This window comes from Hyla sarda, unplaced genomic scaffold, assembly GCF_029499605.1.
Source record: "Hyla sarda isolate aHylSar1 unplaced genomic scaffold, aHylSar1.hap1 scaffold_79, whole genome shotgun sequence".
NCBI lineage: Eukaryota > Metazoa > Chordata > Amphibia > Anura > Hylidae > Hyla > Hyla sarda.
In genome coordinates, this window is record NW_026610814.1 from 176521 (window position 1) to 195465 (window position 18945).

General features: G+C 43.2%; 1 protein-coding gene across 1 annotated transcript in view; it reads left to right on the forward strand.

Annotated features, from left to right (window-relative positions):
- The window catches only part of SLC12A9 (solute carrier family 12 member 9), a 45114-nt gene that overhangs the window by 17034 nt on the left and 9135 nt on the right, over positions 1-18945 (forward strand). The window contains 3 exon segments of the mRNA XM_056554559.1: positions 16148-16282; positions 16917-17048; positions 17149-17442. Of these exon segments, the coding sequence (XP_056410534.1) occupies positions 16148-16282; positions 16917-17048; positions 17149-17442 (561 nt within the window).

Genomic DNA, 18945 nt, shown 5'->3' on the forward strand with positions numbered 1-18945 from the left:
GACTGATCACTACTCATATATACTGTCACATCATACAGAATCATCACTACTCATATATACAGTCACATAATACAGACTGATCACTACTCATACATACAGTCACATCATACAGACTGATCACTACTCATACATAGTCACATCATACAGACTGATCACTACTCATACATACAGTCACATCATACAGACTGATCACTACTCATACATACAGTCACATCATACAGACTGATCACTACTCATACATGCAGTCACATCATACAGACTCACTACTCATACATGCAGTCACATCATACATACAGTCACATCATATATACAGTCACATCATACAGACTCCTCACTGCTCATACATACAGTCACATCATACAGACTGATCACTACTCATACATACAGTCACATCATACATGCAGTCACATCATAACATCATACATACAGTCACATCATATATACAGTCACATCATACAGACTCCTCACTGCTCATACATAGTCACATCATACAGACTGATCACTACTCATACATACAGTCACATCATACAGACTAATCACTACTCTCTCTCCCTCTCTCTCTCTCTCTCTCTCTCTCTCTCTCTCTCTCTCTCTCTCTCATTCATATATATATATATATATATATATATATTTTTTTTTACATATAGATTGACTAGGAAAATATATATTTTATGAAAGACAAGATGCTCTTATTATGATTTAAAACCTCTTTTACTATGTCAGCAGCGTAAGAATGTATATAAGTAGATATATACGAAAAAACTTTGAAGACGTAAGCATGATGTAGCCAAACATGCTACCATGCCATTTAACCCCTTAAGGACCAGAGCGTTTTTTGCAAATCTGACCACTGTCACTTTAAACATTAATAACTCTGATGCTTTTACTGATCATTCTGATTCCGAGATTGTTTTTTCGTGACATTTTCTACTTTAACATAGTGGTAACATTTTATGGTAACTTACATCCTTTCTTGGTGAAAAATCCCAAAATTTGATGAAAAAATTGAAAATTTTGCATTTTTCTAACTTTGAAGCTCTCTCGCTCTCTCGCTTTTTTTTTTTATTCACATATACAATATGTCTACTTTATGTTTGCATCATAAAATTTACGAGTTTTTACTTTTGGAAGACATCAGAGGCTTCAAAGTTCAGCAGCAATTTTCCAAATTTTCACAAAATTTTCAAACTCAATATTTTTCAGGGACCAGTTCAGGTTTGAAGGGGATTTGAAGGGTCTTCATATTAGAAATACCCCATAAATGACCCCATTATAAAAACTGCACCCCCCAAAGTATTCAAAATGACATTCAGTAAGTATGTTAACCCTTTAGGTGTTTCACATTAATAGCAGCAAAGTGAAGGAGAAAATTCAAAATCTTCATTTTTTACACTCGCATGTAAACCCAATTTTTGAATGTTTGCAAGGGGTAAAAGGAGAACATTTTTACTTGTGTTTGTAGCCCAATTTCTCTCGAGTAAGGACATACCTCATATGTCTATGTAAAGTGTTCGGCGGGCGCAGTAGAGGGCTCAGAAGGGAAGGAGCGACAAGGGGATTTTGGAGAGTACGTTTTTCTGAAATGGTTTTTGGGGGGCATGTTGCATGTAGGAAGCCCCTTTGGTGCCAGAACAGCTAAAACCCCCCACATGCCATACCATTTTGGAAACTAGACCCCTTGAGGAACGTAACAAGGAATTAAGTGAGCCTTAATACCCCACAGGGGTTTCAAGCCCAATTTCTCCCGATTCAGAAAACACAACATATGGGGGTGAAAAGTGCTCTGCTGGCGCACTACAGGTCTCAGAAGAGAAGGAGTTACAAATTTTGCTCTGGGGGCATGCCGCATTTAGGAAGCCCCTATGGTGCCTGGACAGCAAAAAAAACCCACATGGCATATTTTGGAAACTAGACCCCTCTGGGAACGTAACAGTGTTACAGTGAGTACTTACACCTCACAGGTTTTTTGAACAGTGGGCCGTAAAATTGAAAAATCAGATTTTTTTTGCACTATATTGATAGCGTTACCCCAAATGTTTCATTTTCACATTGGGTAATAGGGCAAAAGGCCCCCAAAATTTGTAGAACAATTTTGTCTGAGAAAAAAAATACCCCATATGTGGATGTAAATTGCTCTGTGGACGCACTACAATGCTCAGAATAGAAGGAGTGAAAATTTTGTTGTAATTGAAGTCGGGGGTCATGTGCATTTATAAAGCCCCCATTGTGCAATAACAGCCAAAAAAAAAAAAGAACACATGTGACACCATTTTAGAAACTACACCCCTCAATGAACGTAACAAGGGGTACAGTGGGAAATAACACCTCACAGGTTTTTTGAAAAGTGGGCCATAAATTGAAAAATTAGATTTGTTTACACTAAAATGCTGGGGTTACCCAATTATTAACATTTTCACAAGGAGTAATATGAGGAATTGGATTACAAATTTTGGAGGGTTTTTCCCTCTGACTATAAAAATACATCCACATATGGGGTAACGTGCTGGACAGGCGCACAACAAGGCTCAGAAGTCACTTTGTATTTGTGGCCTATGGCATATCAGTAGCTGACGGTTACATACATTCCGAGGAAAATACATAAATGAAACCCCCACATGTGACACCATTACAGAAAGTACCCACCCTGAGGAATGGGTATAGGGGTAAAGAGGACATTTTTAATGCACAGGTGTTTCCTAAATTTATTTTCCAGGAATGGATGAAGAGTAGCTTTTGAAAATTGCAATTTTCAACCTATACTCTGCTTCATTTTTCTGGGAACAACTAACATGTGACTCCGAATTGTCGCCTGGAAATACGACAGCGATCATGAGCGAGAACTCTTCGCATTTGAGGCGGATGTTTGTTACGGACCTAACAGTTACATACACTCAGAGGAAAATACAAGAAAGGAACACCCACATGTGAGAATACTATAAACAGTGCACCCCCTAGGGAAGGTGTATAGGGGAGCAGTGACCACAATATATACAGTACACCCCCTAGGGAAGGTGTATAGGGTGAAGTGGAGATTTGGAACAGACGGGTGTTCCCTTCATTTATTTTCCAGGAATGAATGAAGAGTACTATGGGGGGAAGGAAATTGCAAGTTTAGTACTGATATGCCAATTATTTTCCCAGAATGATGACCCAGAGTACAGCCAAAAGTAAAAAATGATGCCCCCCCCCCAAACCCTATACTCTGAATCATCATTCTGGGAAGGGGATGTGTGGGGCCGTCCCTATTCTGTTACCTCAAATGCGCAACCCGCTCAGGTGGAGAGAGAGAGCGTTGCGCATTTGAGGCAACTGCAAACCTCCAATGCTGTTGACTCTTTGTCCCATGATCCATTTTTTGGGGGACAAAGATATTATGAGGGGCATTGGGAAAGAGGTTTTGGGTTTGATTTTTTGGGGGTAGGGTATTTTGGTATAAAATTTGGAAGATAATGTACCCTGGACTGGTACATTGGAGCCAAATTCTGGGGAATGAAATTTAGGGCAAAGGATGGAAAATGTAGTACTCCATGGAAGTGTGATACTCCCTGAAGCAGCCTATGCAGAGGCCCGGATGATCGGGGCAAGTGTCACATTGAGTGGTGGTGTCCCTCAGTCTCCCCTTCTTGTGACACACTCTGCATTTCTTCTGGGTTCGTCCCGTCCTTCCAGTGTTGGGGATCACACCTGGAAAGTGTTGGCCGGGGACGATCCGGGGACCTAAAGTTCCAGAGGTGCTCTGACCCGCTCTTTGGCGGTCACCATAGATCAGGGCCTTTAGAACTACCTCTTGGAACTCCAGGTATGTCCCTGTGTTGCCAGCGTACTTGTACAGTATAAAAGAGTTGTACATGGCAACCTGTACCATGTAGATCGCAACCTTTTTATACCATACGCGTGTTTTCCGCATGGCATTATATGGCTTGAGGACTTGATCAGAAAGATCAACTCCCCCCATATACCGATTGTAGTCCAGAATACAATCGGGCTTGAGGACCGGTCCCGCGGTACCTCGCACAGGGACAGGGGTGCTGCCGTTCCCATGAATAGTGGTGAGCATAAGGACATCCCTCTTGTCCTTATACCGGACCAACAACAGGTTCTCATGGGAAAAGGCACGGGACTCACCCCGGGGGATAGGAGCATGTAGGGGATGGGGCGGAAGGCCTCTTTGATTCTTCCGGACTGTCCCACAAGCGACCGTGGATCTGGCGGCGAGGGATGATAAGAGAGGGATACTGGTATAAAAGTTATCCACGCAAAGATGGTAACCTTTATCTAGCAATGGGTGCAAAAGGCCCCAAACGATTTTCCCACTAACACCCAGAGTGGGGGGACATTCTGGGGGTTCAAAACGGGAATCTCGTCCCTCATACACTATAAACTTGCAAGTGTACCCGGAGGTACTCTCGCAAAGTTTATACATCTTCGCGCCATACCGCGCCCGCTTGGTAGGGATGTATTGCCGGAAGCGGAGTCTCCCCTTGAAGCTGATGAGAGACTCATCAATAGAGACCTCCCGCCCCGGGACATAGGCCTCCCAAAATCTGGCCCCAAAGTGATTGATGACCGGCCTGATTTTATACAGGCGGTCATACGCGGGATCAGTTCAGGGGGGACATGCCGCATTATCAGCATAATGCAAACATTTCCGAATGGCCTCGAACTGGGTACATGCCATGGCCATACTGTAGAGGGGTGTCTGGTAAAGGACATCCCCACTCCAATATTGCCTGACACTGGGTTTTTTAACTATACCCATATGCAGCACGAGGCCCACAAGCCGCCTTGGTGGCTCATCATCTGAACTAGATGATAAGGAGGACGATGAAATAAGGAAGGTGGGGTCTTCATCGTCCTCTGAGATGCTTTCAGAGTCGGAGGCAATTATGTCATATGCCTCCTCTGCCGAAAACACTCTGCGGGCCATTTCCCTACTCTAATGGGGATACGGGTATGTGTGTGTGTGTGGGGGGGGGAAACTTTATTGGTGTGTGTGGTGTGGTGCGATACTACCTCCCTAACCCACCCTAACCCGCCCTAACCTAACTAAACTAACCCGCCCTAACAGAAAAAAATATAAAATAAAAAGGGGACTTTTTTTTAAAAAAAAGGGGGACTTCTAGCGCAAAAAAAAACCCTGCGCCCCCAAAAAAAGCATTTATCTAATCAGTGGTGTGCGCACTGATTAGCGCTTGTGGCGGCAGGGGGCGCAGAAGTCAGTGGGGGGTCCGGCCACTCAGCCCAGAACAGTGGCTGGTGGCTTGTACACAGACCCCCACACAAAAAAAAAACGAAAAATAAAATAAAAAAACGCTTTACCCCGAAAAAAATGCACCCGCCTGAACCAAAAAAAAAAAAAACGCTGATCAGTGAAAAATCACTGACAGCGGTGGGACAGGCTGCACACACAGGTACGGTCCGTCCACACAGTACACGCCTGCTACTGGTGGCACGGACCGCCTATGGGTGCAAAAAAAAAATATGCGTTAACCGAAAAAGGTGCCTTTACCACAAAAAAAACGCTGATCAGTGATAAATCACTGACAGCGGTGAGGCACGCCGCACAAACAGGTAAGGTCCACGGACCGCCTATGGGTGCAAAAAAGCGCTAGAAAACCCGAAAAAAAGCACCAGCACCACAAAAAAAAAACGTCGATCAGTACTACGGGACTGATCAGCGGTGGGTGGGCTTTAACAAACGGTGGCGGACCGCTCTTTTATAACTGAGGGTCCGCACACACGCTTAGAAAAAGGCTGGCGGCAGACCGCAGCGACCCAGCAGGGCCGGGGTCACGCAGCTAAAGGTGCTACGGACCCACGGACACCCACTGAGGAACGCCGAAAAAAATAAAAATTAAAAACTTTTTTTAAATTTTTTTTTAACCCTAACCTGTCCCTACCTAATCTAAAGCTATCCCTGGGGATTTCTGTGCCAAGGGGTCACAGAAAGGGGGCAAGGGGCACTTTTTTTTTAACTCAGGGGATGGTGGGCAGCATGGGGCTCCATCCTGCTCGCCAGATCTCTGTGGAATGGCGGGCAGAACGGAGCAACGTGCCCCTAGCCCCCACCATCCCCTCCCATTACATTGTGATTGGTGTGGCCACTTTGGCCACCCAATCACAACTGTACTGAGGGGGGTGGCCACAATGCCAGCCCCCAGTACAGCATGGATGGTGATTGGTGGTGTATACTACACCACCAGTCACCATCTATATCCAGGTCACAGGGTCACACGTGACCCTGATGACCCAAACCGCTGCAGAACACCGGTAAGTAGTTACCGGCGTCCTGCAGTGATCGCCGGTATAGGAGGTCCTCCGGACCTCCTCCGGTACACTGCCGGGATGTCTGCTGATAGAAATCAGCAGACATCCGGCTCCGATCCCCGAGCGGCGGGGAACGGAATCGCAGCGCGTCGCTCGTCTGAATTGACGAACGGTGCCCTGCGATCGCCGACATGGGGGGTCATCATGACCCCCCTGGGCGATATGCCCCGATGCCTGCTGATCGATTTCAGCAGGCATCGGGCACCGTCTCCGCTCCAGATGGTTGCGGGGGCCCGGTAAAGCACATGATGTTCTCATACGTCATGTGTCCTTAAGGACTCGGACATGGAGACGTATGAGAACGTCATGTGTCCTTAAGGGGTTAAACCAATCAGAATGCAGGATATATTATGTAAGTGACAGTTGATATCCTATCTTCCTTCTTCTTTTTTGTGAAGATGAATAGTCCATAGAAGGAGAAGTCAAATCTGGTAAAGTAGAACTGGATCAGGAAGAAAAACTTCTTCAACAATAGGGAAACTTCATAAGAAGTATGGATTACTCCTTGGAGAGAGTCTTCTTAAGTGGCTGTGAAAATAAAAGCAAATCAAAGAAGTCATAGGGATGGGCTCCTTGGGAGGGATAATACTTGTGTCTTTAATAAAATCTATATTTTCCTTCACCAAGGATAGGAAAATCTTCCATTTTATTGAAATACAAGACGCTCCTATTATGCTAGTTTAAAGCTAAGGGTAGTGTATAATAAATATTAATTAACATATTATTTTACAAAAGTATCATGAGAATCAGGTTTGAAATAGAATGTTTTGAAGGTTGAGTTGGATTTGCCACTTTAATGATATCCGAAAGAGAAGCACCAGATTAAAATCATTTTGTTGATACAGCTCCTCTAGTAGAGTGAGTGCCGAATTTAGAAGTGTCAATGCCAGCAGGCTAAGGTGCTGGAGGAAACAGGTTTGTGAGGTTTACAAAAAGATATCAGACGTTAAGAGGAAGAAGTAGAGCGTAGAGATTCTGTTTTAGACTCATGAGAGCGTAGACAACGTACAACGCAAAGTTAGTGTTGATGAGGAAAAGTTGGATAGAATACTGAGTGTAAATTAGTCTTTGTATGACGATAAACTGTAAAGACAACTCCTTCGGGGGATATTGTCTTCTAGTTATATCAAGAGCTCTAACATCAGATATACATTAAAGGGGTACTCTGGTGAAAACCTTTTTTCTTTTAAATTAACTGGTGGCAGAAAGTTAAACATATTTGTAAATTACTTCTATTAAAAAATCTTAATCCTTCCAGTACTTATTAGCTGCTGAATGCTACAGAGGAAATTCCTTTCTTTTTGGAACACTGATGACATCACGAACACAGTACTTTCTGCTCACATCTCTGTCCATTTTAGCAACCATGCATAGCAGATGTATAGCAGATGTATAGCAGATGTATAGCAGATGTATAGCAGATGTATAGCAGATGTATAGCAGATGCATAGCAGATGTATGCTAATGGCAGCATGGTGGCTCAGTGGTTAGCACTGCTGCCTTGCAGTGCTGGGGACTTGGGTTCAAATCCCACTAAGGACAACAATAAATAAAGCGTTATTATTATTATTATAATGTCAGCAGAGAGAACTGTGGTCGTGATGTCATCAGAGAGCATTCCAAAAAGAAAAGAATTTCCTCTGTAGTATTCAGCAGCTAATAAGTACAGGAAGGATTAAGATTTTTTTAACAGAAGTAATTTACAAATATGTTTAACTTTCTGCCGCCAGTTGATTTAAAAGAAAAAAGGTTTTCACCGGAGTACCCCTTTAATAGATATGAGACATAGAAGAACAGGAAGTTTGACTGGAAGCAGTTTTAGTGATAAAAAATTGTTCTCTTCCCAAAAAAGGAAAATATTTAGAATATTGACATCCCAGGTAGAGGGGCGTCGGAAAGGTATGCCTTTCAAAAGTTTGCATACGAGAGGATGCTTACCAATTGGGATGGAGTCAATAAGCGAATGTCTAGCAGAAATAGCGGAGCGATAGAAGTTGATAATCCTATAAATTCTACCAGCATCAAAGGATGCTAAAAGGAAATTTAGGATGTTAGATGTAGATGTTTGTAATGGATCCAAATCCCGTTGAGAGCACCAATGAAGCAAATTTTCCAGGCTGATCTGTAAGCAGATCTGGTACCAGGAGCCCAAGCGTCGGAGAGGAGTTCTCTTGTTGTGAGAGAAAGTGGAGAGGTTGTTCTGGAGTGCCTGAAATTAGACAGGAAATTAGAATCAGCTGATCTGATAAGATTAGTGGATGAAAGTTACCAAGAGGGTCCTGGAGGAGATCCGGAATAGAAGGAAGAATGCGAGGATAATCTATTTAATAGGTGAAGTAATTGAGGGAACCATGGTTGAGTTGACCACCAGGGGGTGATTATAGCCATAGTAGATTTCCAAATTGAGACCTGGAGGAGAACTCGAGGGATAAGATTGAAAGGAGGAAATGCATAGAGGCCAGAACTGAAGGAAAGCATCTACTCCCAAAGTGTCTCGGTCTGGTCTCCAGCTGAAGAACTGAGGAATTTAACAGTTCAGTCGAGAATTGAACATGTCTAGATGAAGAGGGCCCCATAATTGATCGATTTGTTGGAATAATGAAGGATGGAGTTTCCAATCTGTTAGGAATCGCGAGTTCCAGTCCGCAATTGAATTGGAGATGCCTGGAAGATATTCTGCTTTCAAAGTGATATGTCTGTCTAGACAAAAATGCCAGAAATCTTTGGCAATGTTGGCAAGGGCCTTTGGTGGTGGTCCACAAAGATGGTTGATATAGTGGACCGCAAATAAATTGTCCATGCGAAGTAAAACACAACAATATAAAGAATCCTTGACAAAGCTCTTTAGAGTGAAGGACCCAGCCAAAAGTTCCAATCATATCCCGTCATCATATCTCAACCTCATATCCTGACCTCCTATCCCATCCTCATATCTCGACCTCATATCCCGTTCTCATATTCCGACCTCCTATCCCATCCTCCTATCCCGACCTCCTATCCTGACCTCCTAACTTTTGGACTTGCGTCTGATTCTATCATGATATCTGAAAAGACAGCTTGAATGGAGGCTGAAAGGAGACCCACAATTCGAGCGATAGCTCTCAGAGAAATAAGATCCTTGCAAAGGAATTGGCAAATTTCCTTCCGAATGGTTTTCAGTTTCTTGGGAGGGGGACTCAGAGTGGTTGATCGAGTATTGATCAGAAAACCTAGGAATTCCAATTCTTGAGATGGAAATAGTATGGATTTTTTGAGGTTTATAAGAAAACCTAGATTGGAGAGGAGGGATAAAGTCCAATCTCTGTGAGTGAGGAGAAGAATTACAGATTGAGCTATGATGTGATTGTCGTCGAGGTAAATAATGAGACGTACACCTCGACTTCTGAGTAAGGCTAGAATTGGCTTCAGAAGTTTCGTGATAGGCCAAATGGAAGGCGGGTGAATTGCCATTTTTGATTGATCCAAATAAACTGAAGAAATGTTTGGGAAGAAGGAGGAATTGGAATTGTTGGTAAGCATCCTTTAGGTCTATCTTGATTACCCAATCGTCTTTTAGTAATATATCTTAGGAGATGGATGCCCTCCATTTTGAAATGTCGGTACACAACAAAATTGTTGAGTAGTCTCAGGTTGATGACAGGTCTGTGAGCTCAGTCTTTGCTGAGAAAGCCTGGGGAATTTAGAGGAACAAGTACAATGGCTTTCTTTGTGATAAGATCCTTCAGTTCTGAATTGATCAGAATGTGATCTGCTATAGAAAAATGAATAGGATGGGGAAGAGTGTATTGGATGGGTGGAGACACATTCTATTGGGAAAGGACAAGGGGCCTAATACATCAAGTAGTTTATCTTGACAGGCTTTAAAGCTTCTGTCAATCCCTTTTTTGGGATTTTTTTCCCGTTTTCATTAGGAACTTGTTTAAAATGGGATCAAGAGTTACCGAAGAACTGTGAGGGAGGGTCGGTCTTGGACATCCCGCCTTCAATTTATTGCGGGTACTTTTATCTAGACCTTTATTTATTCTAACAGACAAAAAATTTGCCACCAGAGGTTTGGGGAACCATTTCCCGGACAGTGGGTGACAAATTAAGGACGGATAAAAGTAAGTAGAATCCGAGTCAATAGCTACATTTTCTTCCTGTATATCAGGGTCATCTATAAGTTCACCACTCTCTTGTGAGAGAGTCCTAATCGTCCATGACAACATCCTGAGAATCCGTAGATTTGTCCGAGTCAGTGAAAGAATTTGGTTTTTGCCACTTAGGGGATTTCTGAGCCCTTTTTGTTTGTTACTCCTCTCGAGCAGAGGGTAAAATGTGTGTTTGGGAAACACAATCATGTTGACCTACATTAGGTCTGCCATCTGTAACATTGTCTTTGTGAACCCCTTTTAAGGGTTTCTTTGGGGGAACATTGCCTTTTGTGGTATGATGTCTCTTAGATTGCCTTTTTTGGAATGTGGAAACCCTTGGCCAGTTTGGAAACTGAGGTTTCAGGAGACCAATAATGGTCTGAGGGAGTTTTAGGGTTAGAAGTAGAAGGGTGAGATAATGTTAAGGAAATAGATTTAGATATACTGTCCTGCAGTACTGTGACCGCAGATTGGACAGAGCGTGCCACAGAACCGTCCACCATGTTTTGAATGTGATCATGACTAGTCATATCAGTGTTTAATGATTGGGGACGTATCTCCCTTCACAGATTCCTGGATTCCTCAGATAAATCCATTTGGAATCAATAAAACAGTTAATAAAGGAATATATGAAGAATAAATGTATAACAGGTATGGTAGATACTGACAATGCAGTAGGTGTGTCAGGGTAATGACCACTCTGAGGTATCGCAAGATTTCGGTATTGAAGCGAAATGACGGCGATGACGCAGGTTGGAAAGATGAAGGAGACGGCATGCCGTGAGGATTCCGATGGCGGCGGAGGGTAATGGAAGAGATCGGAGACGTAAGGGAGGTAAAGTATGAGGAAGTATAATAATTTAAAAAAAGACAATATGAATATAGAAAATAAGAAAAAAAAAATATATATATATATATATATATATATATATATATATATATATGGGAATGAAATTATACATAAAATATATATATAATGAAAGGAAATAATAAAACTTTATTATAGAAGGGAAAAACAAATATTTAACATATATATAGTATTATATTGAAATATATGTATCTCATATATATATATATATATATATATATATATATATATATATATATATATATATTTATGTAGACAATAAGTACTCATCTGGTAATTCTGAGCAGTAATTCTGAGCTGAGCAGTAAAGGAAGAAGGAAGATAGGATATCAACGTTCACTTATATAACATATTCTGCATTCTGATTGGTTTATATGGCATGGTAGCATGTTTGGCTACATCATGCTTATGTTTTCAAAGTTTTTTCGTATATATCTACTTATATATATTCTTTTGCTGCTGACATAGTAAAAGAGGTTTTAAAGTATAATATGAGCATCTTGTATTTCAATAAAATCTACTTGTCCCTAATGACGATCCACTTGTTCGGGCCAATTTTCGCTTTTACGCTCTCATTTTTTTCTACTCGCCCTATAATAGCCATAATACCTACTATAATGATACCTTTTAACAGATTCTCCGAAACCCAAAAAAATATTGGTGAAGTGAAATAGAAATAGTAAAAGATAATTTAGCAGATTTGGTGGTTTTCTTTTCTCCGCCATTTACCGTGTGGTTGAGATAACTTGTTGTTTTGATACTTTAGGTCTCCTGATCATAGCAATACCAGATTTCTATAGTTTCCGTCATGTTTTACTAATTTAAAAAAAATTCTGAACTTTTTCAAAAAAATTTTAATTGCCATTTTTTAACCCCTGTAGCTTTTTTAAAAACCAGTCTGTGTATGAGGGCTCATTTTTTGTGCCATAATCTGTTTTTGTATCGGTACCATTTTGGTATTGATCTGACTTTTTAATCGCTTTTTAAGTTTTTTTTTTCTGGGATATTATAAAAATTGCAATTCTGTGGTTTGGTATTTTTTTTTTTTACATTTAAGTCATTTACTGTACGGGAAACATAATGTTATATGTTAATAGTTCATACAATTACGCACGCAGCATATTTTTAGGAAAAGGGGGTTACTTCAACTTTTAACATGGAAGGGGTTAATGTGTGTCTTTTAAACTTTTATTGAAACTTTTTTTTACACTTTATTAGACTTTTAGGAGGAATCATTAGATTCCTCATACAGATCTATAGAGTTCTATTGAACTCCATTGATCTGTGTGCTCTGTGAGCCATTGATAGAGCCTAGTCCAGCCATGATCTATCAATGACAGATCCACACACACCAGGGAACAGAGGTAAGAACTCCGGTCATCGAGCTGCAGAGGGGGTGATCCAGCCCACCAGGGAGCATTCACATGTCCCTTTAGACACCACTGTCGGCTTTAAAGGGGTTCTCCGGTGCTTTGACATCTTATCCCTGATCGCGGGAGTCCCGCCGCTGGGGACCCCCGTGATCTTGCATGCGGCACCCCGTTTATAATCAGTCCCCGGAGCGTGTTCACTCCGGGTCTGATTACCGGCGACCCCACAGGGCCGACGGCGTGTGACGTCACGCCTCCGCCCCCGTGTGACGTCACGCTCCGCCCCTCAATGCAAGCCTATGAGAGGGGGAGTGATAGCTGTCACGCCCCCTTCCATAGGATTGCATTAAGGGGCGGAGCGTGACATCACACGGGGGCGGGGGCGTGGCGTCACACGCCGTCGGCACTGTGGTCACCGGTAATCAGACCCGGAGCGAACATGCGTGCAAGATCACGGGGGTCCCCAGCGGCGGCACTCCTGCGATCAGGCATCTTATCCCCTATCCTTTGGATACTGGATAAGATGTTTAAGCCGCGGAGAACCCCTTTAACAGCGGCGATCTAAAGGATTAATAGCCAGACGTGGCGATCGCCACATGCTGTCTCTTAGCAGCGGCCCCCGACTACTGAGAACAGCCGGGGGCTGCAGAGTGCGGAGCGGGCAGGAGTCAGGAGCCACTCCATACAGACTGCAGAGTGCCGTCGTGCTTGTCGGGTCCGTCTCTGCTTGCCCGAAGCCGGGCTAAGGGCCGGAAAAATTCACCTGCCCGGCACCACATCCCAGACTGATCACTACTCATATACAGTTACATTATACTGACTCATCACTACTCATACATAGTCACATCATACAGACTTATCACTACTCATACATACTGTCACATCATACAGACTGATCACTACTCATACATACAGTCACAGTCACATCATACCAACTCATCACTACTTATACATACATACATACATACACATCATACAGACTGATCACTACTTATATATATATAGTCACATCATACAGACTGATCACTACTCATATACAGTTACATCATACTGACTCATCACTACTCATACATACAGTCACATCATACAGACTGATCACTACTTATACATACAGTCACATCATACATACAGTGACATAATACAGACTGATCACTACTCATACATACAGTTACATCATACAGACCACTACTCATACATACAGTCACAGTCACATCATACCAACTCATCACTACTTATACATACATACACATCATACAGACTGATCACTACTTATATATATAGTCACATCATACAGACTGATCACTACTCATATACAGTTACATCATACTGACTCATCACTACTCATACATACAGTCACATCATACAGACTGATCACTACTCATATACAGTTACATCATACTGACTCATCACTACTCATACATACAGTCACATCATACAGACTGATCACTACTTATACATACAGTCACATCATACATACAGTCACATAATACAGACTGATCACTACTCATACATAGTCACATCATACAGACTGATCACTACTCATACATACAGTCACAGTCACATCATACCAACTCATCACTACTTATACATACAGTCACATCATACAGACTGATCACTACTCATACATATAGTCACATCATACATACAGTCACATAATACAGACTGATCACTACTCATACATACAGTCACATCATACAGACTGATCACTACTCATACATACAGTCACAGTCACATCATACCAACTCATCACTACTTATACATACATACACATCATACAGACTGATCACTACTTATATATACAGTCACATCATACAGACTGATCACTACTCATATACAGTTACATCATACAGGCTGATCACTACTTATACATACAGTCACATAATACAGACTGATCACTACTCATATACAGTTACATCATACATACAGTCGCATCATACAGTCTGATCATTACTCATATATACAGTCACATCATACATACAGTCACATCATAGAGACTGATCACTACTCATACATACAGTCACATCATACATACAGTCACATAATACAGGCTGATCACTACTCATATACAGTTACATCATACATACAGTCGCATCATACAGTCTGATTACTACTCATACATACAGTCACATCATACAGACAGTCACATAATACAGACTGATCACTACTCATATATACAGTCACATCATACAGACTGATCACTACTCATACATACAGTCACATCATACATACAGTCACATAATACAGGCTGATCACTACTCATACATACAGTCACATCATACAGATTGATCACTACTCATACATAGTCACATCATACAGTCACATCATAGAGACTGATCACTACTCATATACAGTTACATCATACAGACTGATCACTACGCATACATACAGTCACATACAGACTGATCACTACTCATGCTTACAGTCACATCATACAGACTGATCACTACTCATATATACATTCACATCATACATACAGTCACATCATACAGACTGATCTATACTCATATATACAGTCACATCATACATACAGTCACATCATACGTACTGATCACTACTCATATATACAGTCACATCATACAGACTGATCACTACTCATACATAGTCACATCATACAGACTGATCACTACTCATACATAGTCACATCATACACAGTCACATCATACAGACTGATCACTACTCATACATAGTCACATCATACACAGTCACATCATACAGACTGATCACTACTCATACATACAGTCACATCATACATACAGTCACATCATAGAGACTGATCACTACTCATACATAGTCACATCATACAGACTCCATCACTCATACATAGTCACATCATACAGACTCATCACTACTCATACATACAGTCACATCATACACAGTCACATCATACAGACTGATCACTACTCATACATACAGTCACATCATACGTACTGATCACTACTCATATATACAGTCACATTATACAGACTGATCACTACTCATACATAGTCACATCATACAGACTGATCACTACTCATACATAGTCACATCATACAGACTGATCACTACTCATACATAGTCACATCATACGTACTGATCACTACTCATATATACAGTCACATCATACAGACTGATCACTACTCATACATAGTCACATCATACAGACTGATCACTACTCATACATACAGTCACATCATACAGACTCATCATCACTCATACATAGTCACATCATACAGACTCATCACTACTCATGCACACAGTCACATCATACAGTCAAATGCAGACTGATCACTACTCATACATAGTCCCATCATACACACTGATCACTACTCATACATACAGTCACATAATACAGACTGATCACTACGCATATACACAGTCACATCATACAGACTCCTCACTAAGGTATAGTCTTATTGTTATATGTATGGAGGCAGCTATCCTCTGTCATCTTCTCTCCCTCCGTTCCGCAGGTTTCGTGGTGGGCCACGCTGGTCTCCTCCAGTCTCTTCTCATGCTCTTCGTTGCTTACGCCATCATCTGGTTGACGGTGCTCAGCGTTTGTGCCATTTCTACCAATGGGGCGGTCCAAGGAGGCGGAGCCTACTGTATCCTTAATGTGGTTTCAGCGAGGAGTAGTAGACATGGTTGAACATATGTGGGATCGCCACAAGTGGCCTCCAAACTGTGGACTCTAGCTGTAGCAAAACCATAACTCCCAGCATATCCGGACAGCCGTTGCCTGTCTGGACATGTTGGGAGTTGTCGTTTTGCAACACCTGGAGGTTCACAGTTTGGAGACCATTGACCTTTGTGGTTACTCTACAGGATTTGTTATGCCATTACCCCAAATAGCCAAACCCTAACAGCGTTCCTCCTTACCATATCCATGAGGCCCAAGACCTCCTTACCATATCAGTGAGACCCAAGACCTCCTTACCATATCTGTGAGACCCAAGACCTCCTTATTATATCCATGAGACCCAAGACCTCTTTACCGTATCCATGAGACCCAAGACCTCCTTACCGTACCCATGAGACCCAAGACCTCCTTACCATATCCATGAGACCCCAAGACCTCCTTACCGTACCCATGAGACCCCAAGATCTCCTTACCGTACCCATGAGACCCAAGACCTCCTTACCGTACCCATGAGACCCAAGACCTTACCGTATCAGTGAGACCCAAGACCTCCTTACCATATCCATGAGACCCAAGACCTTTTTCTTGACTTAATGCAGTTATGATCTCAAGGACCCTGGGCCCAGAGTTTGGCGGCAGCATTGGACTCATGTTCTACTTGGCCAACGTGTGTGCGTGTGGAGTTTATGTTCTCGGTTTGGTGGAAGGAGTTCTGGATATCTTTGGGCAGGGTCAGTTCTGTCTTTGATTCTGTCCTCTACCCTATCGTTTTCCCTCATGTTGCCCGTGTGTGTGTGGCCCCATAACTGATCCTTTCTCATATCCCTCCAGACTCGTCTGATCCCACCAATCGGCTACGGTCCTTGCCCCAGGGTTATGGCTACAGCTTCCTTTATGCTAGCGTGGTGCTCCTCCTCTGTCTGTCAGTCTGTCTGGTTGGCGCTTCCATCTACTCCCAAGCGGCTTTCTTCATTTTTATTCTGGTCACCGTGGTTCTTTTGTCCATTTTGCTCAGTTTTTTAGCCGTTGGGCCACGCCAAATCACTATTCGCCATGGAGGGAATGTGACTATGACAGGAGAGTACACCGGACTAAATAGTACCACGCTGCATAACAATCTACAAGGTGAGTAGAGCCTCCTCCTAACCTTCTCAGATCCTCCTCCTAACCTTCTCAGATCCTCCTCCTAACCTTCTCAGATCCTCCTCCTAACCTTCTCAGAGCCTCCTCCTAACCTTCTCAGAGCCTCCTCCTTACCTTCTCAGAGCCTCCTCCTTACCTTCTCAGAGCCTCCTCCTTACCTTCTCAGAGCCTCCTCCTTACCTTCTCAGAGCCTCCTCCTAATCTTCTCAGAGCTCCTCCTAACCTTCTCAAAGCCTCCTCTAACCTCCTCAGAGCTTCCTCTAACCTCCTCAGAGCTTCCTCTAACCTCCTCAGAGCTTCCTCTAACCTCCTCAGAGCTTCTTCTAACCTCCTCAGAGCTTCCTCTAACCACCTCAGAGCCTCCCAGTAACCTCCTCAGAGCTTCCTCGTAACCTCCTCAGAGCTTCCTCTAACCTCCTCAGAGCTTCCCACTAACCAACCTTCTCAGAGCCTCCCACAAACCTTCTCAGAGCCTCCCACTAACCTCCTCAGAGCCTCCCACTAACCTCCTCAGAGCCTCCCACTAACCTCCTCAGAGCCTCCCACTAACCTCCTCAGAGCCTCCCACTAACCTCCTCAGAGCCTCCCACTAACCTCCTCAGAGCCTCCCACTAACCTCCTCAGAGCCTCCCACTAACCTCCTCAGAGCTTCCTCTAACCTCAGAGCTTCCTCTAACCTCCTCAGAGCCTCCCACTAACCTCCTCAGAGCTTCCTCTAACCTCCTCAGAGCTTCCTCTAACCTTCTCAGAGCCTCCCTCTAACCTTCTCAGAGCCTCCCTCTAACCTTCTCAGAGCCTCCAACTAACCTTCTCAGAGCCTCCCACTAACCTTCTCAGAGCCTCCCACTAACCTCCTCAGAGCTTCCTCTAACCTCCTCAGAGCCTCCCTCTAACCTTCTCAGAGCCTCCCACTAACCTTCTCAGAGCCTCCCACTAACCTTCTCAGAGCCTCCCACTAACCTTCTCAGAGCCTCCCACTAACCTTCTCAGAGCCTCCCACTAACCTTCTCAGAGCCTCCCACTAACCTTCTCAGAGCCTCCCACTAACCTTCTCAGAGCCTCCCACTAACCTTCTCAGAGCCTCCCACTAACCTTCTCAGAGCCTCCCACTAACCTTCTCAGAGCCTCCCACTAACCTTCTCAGAGCCTCCCACTAACCTTCTCAGAGCCTCCCACTAACCTTCTCAGAGCCTCCCACTAACCTCCTCAGAGCTTCCTCTAACCTCCGCCGAGCCTCCCTCTAACCTTCTGAGAGCCTCCCTCTAACCTTCTGAGAGCCTCCCACTAACCTTCGCAGAGCCTCCCACTAACCTTCGCAGAGCCTCCCACTAACCTTCGCAGAGCCTCCCACTAACCTTCTCAGAGCCTCCCACTAACCTTCTCAGAGCCTCCCACTAACCTCAGAGCCTCCCACTAACCTTCTCAGAGCCTCCCACTAACCTTCTCAGAGCCTCCCACTAACCTTCTCAGAGCCTCCCACTAACC